The following is a 6,108-nucleotide window of genomic DNA, read 5'->3' on the forward strand; positions in this document are numbered from 1 at the left end:
CGAAGGTTGGCAGGTAGAAAATAAAAACCCAATATTAAACGTAAAAGTATTGCCAGAAATATTTTGGTCAATCAAATTAAAAAAAAAAAAAAAAAAAAAAAAGCACTTGTTGTTTGAACAGGGAGTTGTAATTAAAAAAAACACTCACTGGTATGAATTATTAATTATTAGTACATTCCTTTTTATTTTTATTTCAACAATATTTTACGAGAGTGGTCCATCCAGCCGAAGCTGGTCATTAGGTACCTTCACAAAAATACATGACAAGACATAAACATGTAACAATAAAAATCAAATTTAAATAAATATAATTTATAAAGATAAAATAAAGCACAAAATATTTAATTTAAAAAAAATGAATTACCGGTAAATTAAATTGGCCCTCTCAGAAGAAAGGGTAGGAAAAAGGAGATGGTACTTGAGCAGAAATTTAAAGGAAGTACAAAACACATCCATTATGTTTGTTCGGTGTACAAGACTAGCTTAATTCTTATTTTTCACTCCTTTAATAGGCAGTTACATTTAATAGAATGGAAACATTAGGAAACAGTTACCATGCAGTAGCTTCATTGTTTCTACGGCTGAAAAAAATGGGTATTTGGAAATTCGGACTAGGCATGCTCAAACGTCAAAGCATGTCTGGGAGAAGAGAGTACGAGATGTACGGTATGCGGCTATTTATTATTGAACAATAATAATAATAATAACGGTAAAAATCGTTCTTCTATGGTAAATAGTTTTGGCGAATGGTGTGTTTAGCCTATATTCTGATCTGATATTGGCTAATTGAGTATGTTTGTCGGCGGATGTACGAATTTTTGGGAAATTAGAAATTTGTTTACAGGAATGTTGTAACACCCCTACCACAGAATATGCACAGTACTATTAAAGTTTTGTTCTATAAATTAGTAAGCTATGGACTTTGTTCTGAAATAAAATTTGATTGTTTGATTTAATTGAATGGTAAGCTAGATCAACTACAGAAGAAAAACTGCATCCAATCATAATCCCCATCCTCAAAACAATGTATTTAATAGCTGATGCCCTGCTTTATAATTAAATAGAACATTTCATATCTTACGTTACACATGTTTACTAAGCCTACTGACAAATAAAATTGATAATAAATCATTATCATTAAATAGAATATCAATTAAAACCATCATTTAATGATGAGCTGTAACATCAAAAAGTCAAGCAGCATTTTTTTGTAAGAAATATATCTTGTTTAATTTATCATCTTTTTGAATCTGAAATTAATTTCCTAAAAATCAATATTTTTGTAAAATTTTAGATAAATCTATTGCAGTTATTGCAGACTTTGCTGTACATAAAAGAACCTTAGATATTGTAGATCCACAAATCTTCTTAAATATCAATATTTAGAATGTAACTAAAAAGTTTGTCATGATGGAAAATGAAATATAATGTTTGCAATAGTATTTTAAGTTCAACGTTAACAATATTTGATTTTATTTGATTTTATAAAATTTCATATAAACAATTCATTAAACAATGTCTTCAAATGGACGCAGACTTAAAGAACAGAATTGAGGAGATACTAGATAAGAACTGCTAGAGTTTGTCCCTACTACAACCTTTTTTCACTTTCCGTGACACCATCTACCAACAAGTGCATTGAATCGCCATGGGAAGTCCATGTAGTCCAATAGTAGCCAACCTATACATGGAATGGTTAGAGGAGCAGGCTATTGCTACAACTACACCTAACATTAAACCACGTTTATAGTTATATTATGTAGACGATATCCTACTGGTATCAACAAGGACACGGCTCCTATTCTTAATGACCACATCAATAACATTGATCCTACAGGAAATATAAAATGTATGTTTGAAGAACTTACCAACAACTCTATTCTTCGACACCCTCATCTCATTAGATATCGATGGCAACACATCGTAAACCAACAATACAAATCGATACACTACATGCATTTTGACTCTAATCACTCACTACAACATGAACTAATGTAACTCGCACTCTTATACATAGATGAAACAACATAGTTTCAACAGTCGGAAAGAGAGAAGATGAAATGAAGAACATCAATATAGCACTGAAAAACGGTGGATACCCTAATTGGACAGTAAATAAGGTAAAACAACAGAAGGAAGAAACAACCAAGAAAACACAAGACAAGGATATATTGGAATTCCTTACCTCAAAGGTCTATCAGAAAAGATAAAGAGAATTATACACTCACAAGATTGGAACATTCTTCAAACCTATTGATCATACATTCCAATAATTATCGATCTATAGTTTCCCCTATGTTTCATAATTTTTTGGATTTTATTTGTGTTACACGAGCTTGTTGAAAATAAGCCCTTTCTTATCAGTGGGGGGATAGTTCAAATTACACAGTAAAATCTCTATTCTTTTGTACACAAATTTTGTAAATAGAGAGGCATTTTAAAAAGCTATTAAAAATAAATGGTGTGGTAAAAAATGTTATCAGATAACTAAATATAGGTAATATAACTTGAATATTACATTCCTGATATTTTCATTCAACTTCAGATTTTTATTTTCATGCTATAGCAAAAATTATCCACCGTATATCCACCATATTTTTTCACCTTTTAGGGAGTCACCAGACATGTTATTACATTAGGTTAACTACCTAACTACTGAAAAAAAGTCTTCCTGGTTTTTATAGAAGAATTTTGCCAAATTTTGTATTTGACCATATTAAGAAAAATTCATGTTTTTTCGTCTCGATTTCTGTTACAAATATTTGATTTGTGTACAATTAACCAAATATTATATTTAAAATTCATGCCTGTACCTGAGCTTTAACATATCATTTCACCCCATTCCACCCAGAAGATTTGACCCTATAATGTTGTTAATACTACAAAAAACATGCAACAAAAGTTTGTCAGCCTGACCCCAAAAATAGCCTACCTCCAGATCCCCTAAAAAAAAACCCCCAAAAATAGTTTATTTTACCCCATTTCACCCATGGACCAATATTTTCTACGAACATAGAAGTGCGTGAGAAACAAAAACTGAAAAAATATCAGCTCGGAAAGGTCATGTCAAGTCTCCTTATAATTACACCCTCCCAAATACGTTAATCTCACATTGTAGTATGCAAGTACATAAGAAAAAAATGAAAACTGACAACATTTGTTGGGTGCAAGAAGGTTCTTAAAATGAAAATCAGAAGTAGTAGTAGTATTCCAAACCTAAACTGAATAGAGGCGAACAAATCTCGCATGCAATGCTTTTTGTTAAATATTTTGTTCTAGAACATTAGATGCTAGATTAAATAATGTTAATTTATTTTTTTTTTTAAACACAAAAATATATTGTGTAAAACCATAAGGAAATTTAATAAGGCACGTGGGGTGGTGGAGGTGTGCTGGGGTAGAAGGAAATGGTTTTTGTTTTTTTGTTATGTCCTACCACACTATGTTTGTACAAATTTTGGTCCATGGGTGAGATGGGGTGAAATAAACCATTTTTTTCCCAGGGTCAGGCTGACAAACTTGTTTGCATGGTTTTGGTAGTATTAACAACATTAAGGGGTCAAACTTTCTAGGTGGAATGAGGTGAAATCATATGTTACTCGAAGGACAGTACTTGTAGAGTGTATGAAATACAGTAGGTTGTTTAAACTGTGAGGCTGTATATGTTTGGGAAAAGGGTAGAAAGTTAAAAACTAGGATTGAAGAACATAAGAAAGATGTTGAAATGTAAGAACAACGCATAAAACAGAATCATGAGCAGATTGAACCACACCCACAACTGAGACGATACAAAAATATTGAAAAAGAAAGCACATGGCAAAAACATATAATAAAAGAATCGCTATTGATCAGAAAAAAATACAAAGATACCATGAATAGGGATGACGGTGGATTCTCACTTTCTCACATATATGATCTGTTAATTTCACCTGAAAAGCCAAAGAACTTCGGTAAATCACAGACTAAGGTTACGAATAGGGGAGCTGCTCAACAACAAGCCATACAGTAGTACTCCTAGCAATCACTAACATTTGGTCATTAGCAAATAAAGACTTGTTGGTAACAAGTCAAAACGTCGTAGACCCAACTATCCCCTCCCTTTGACACCCCCCACCCTCCAATCCCTTTGACACTACATTCAACTCTCCCCTCCTTTCCCCTAACACTACAAGTACTGTGAATAACAATTACACATGTTTTGCACACACTAGTATGCCATTTCATTATCTTAACATTTTTTGGTTGCATTACCATCTTATTGTGTTTTTGTATCAACTGTTTTGATTGATGTATCACCATTTCTTTTAGCTGTTTTATCATCATACTGTATTTTCATCTATTTTACTTCCTTCTTTTGGCTGTATCACGTTTTTTAAGCTGTTCTACCACCATCTTTTTAGGTTGTTGTTGCATCATCATCTTTTTGGGTTGTTGTTGCATCATCATCTTTTTGGGCTGCATCACCCTCTCTTTGGGCTGCATCACTATATTTTTGGGCTGCATCACTACCTGTTTTAGCTGCTGTATCACCACCTTTTTGTGATTTTGTACCACCATTTTTTTTAGTTGTATCACCAGTATTTTCATTTATTTTTGTATTATTATCTTTTTTCCCTGTGTTGCTATCATCTTTTTGCCCTGTGTTGCTATCATCTTTTTGCCCTGTGTTGCTATCATCTTTTTGGACTGTGTTGCTGTCATCTTTTTGCCCTGTGTTGCTATCACCTTTTTGCCCTGTGTTGCTATCATCTTTTTTCCCTGTGTTGCTATCACCTTTTTGCCCTGTGTTGCTATCACCTTTTTGCCCTGTGTTGCTATCATCTTTTTGGACTGTGTTGCTGTCATCTTTTTGGACAGTGTTGGTGTCATCTTTTTGGACAGTGTTGTTATAATCTTTTTGGACAGTGTTTCTATCATCTTTTTTCCCTGTGTTGCTATCATCTTTTAGCCCTGTGTTGCTATCATCTTTTTGCCCTGTGTTGCTATCATCTTTTTGCCCTGTGTTGCTATCACCTTTTTGCCCTGTGTTGCTATCACCTTTTTGCCCTGTGTTGCTATCATCTTTTTGGACAGTGTTGCTACATGTATCATCTTTTTGCCCTGTGTTGCTATCACCTTTTTGCCCTGTGTTGCTATCACCTTTTTGCCCTGTGTTGCTATCATCTTTTTGGACAGTGTTGCTATCATCTTTTTGCCCTGTGTTGCTATCATCTTTTTGCCCTGTGTTGCTATCATCTTTTTGCCCTATGTTGCTATCATCTTTTTGGACAGTGTTGCTATCATCTTTTTTGCCTGATGTACCACTAATTTGTTTGCCTTTTGTATCTGTTTGGGATTTTTTATCGTCTTTCAACTTTGAAGGTTCTTTTTTTTTTATGAATTTGAAAACAGACTCCATTGCTTTTGATGATGTCTCTTCATGCTTTGTTGTACCTATAAATATACATTCAAATATTAGTTTTAAATGTTTGCCATTTGCTGCAATCAATGTATGAATGATGTATGCAATGAATTTGTATTTACTAATAACATAAATCCAGCCTAATCAATACACAATTAATTCAATGTACTGTTTAACAGCAAAATTACTCTTTAATTTAAACTTTTACAAAGATTTTATTTTAATAATTAAATATCTTTTTTTAGAGAGTTGCTGGTAAATATGAAAAATCTACTGGTGAACTGATAAATTCATGAAGGTTATACTGTATTTAGGAATAAATCTCTTTTGAAATAAACTTACCAGCTGAATATCGTTCAACATCTTTTTTATAAGACATTAGAGGAAGAGGAGTATCAAGCTCTTTATCAGAAGAAACCCAATTTTTTGCCCGCTTAAAGAGAAATTTAATTAAATATAAATAAAAGTACAGTATAGTAGACCGGGCACCCTGAGAGAATTTATTATTGAGCTGATTATGTAGATATATGCCCAAGATTCAATATTGCTGCCGGGTCCTATCCTGTAAATTTACCCTGGAAACATCAAATGAGGGGTAAAAAATGGATTTAATCATTTGAAAGGCCACAAAGGTAAATGTGTATACAATTTTAAAACAGTAATGACAGCAATTTTATTCTGTAAGTTGCCTGAGCCCCAAGTGACCA

At 32.9% G+C, this 6,108-nt stretch overlaps 1 protein-coding gene across 1 annotated transcript in view; it reads left to right on the top strand.

The window, feature by feature from the left end:
* Positions 1-5,704, top strand: part of LOC140062001 (uncharacterized) — a 62,524-nt gene extending 56,820 nt beyond the window's left edge. Inside the window, exon 28 of the mRNA XM_072108041.1 lies at positions 5,647-5,704. Coding sequence (XP_071964142.1) covers position 5,647 — 1 coding nt within the window. The 3' untranslated portion in view covers positions 5,648-5,704. The remainder of the gene's footprint in view (positions 1-5,646) is intronic.
* Positions 5,705-6,108: the final 404 nt, after the last annotated feature.

The sequence above is a fragment of the Antedon mediterranea genome, chromosome 11 (genome assembly GCF_964355755.1).
Source record: "Antedon mediterranea chromosome 11, ecAntMedi1.1, whole genome shotgun sequence".
In the NCBI taxonomy this organism is placed as follows: domain Eukaryota; kingdom Metazoa; phylum Echinodermata; class Crinoidea; order Comatulida; family Antedonidae; genus Antedon; species Antedon mediterranea.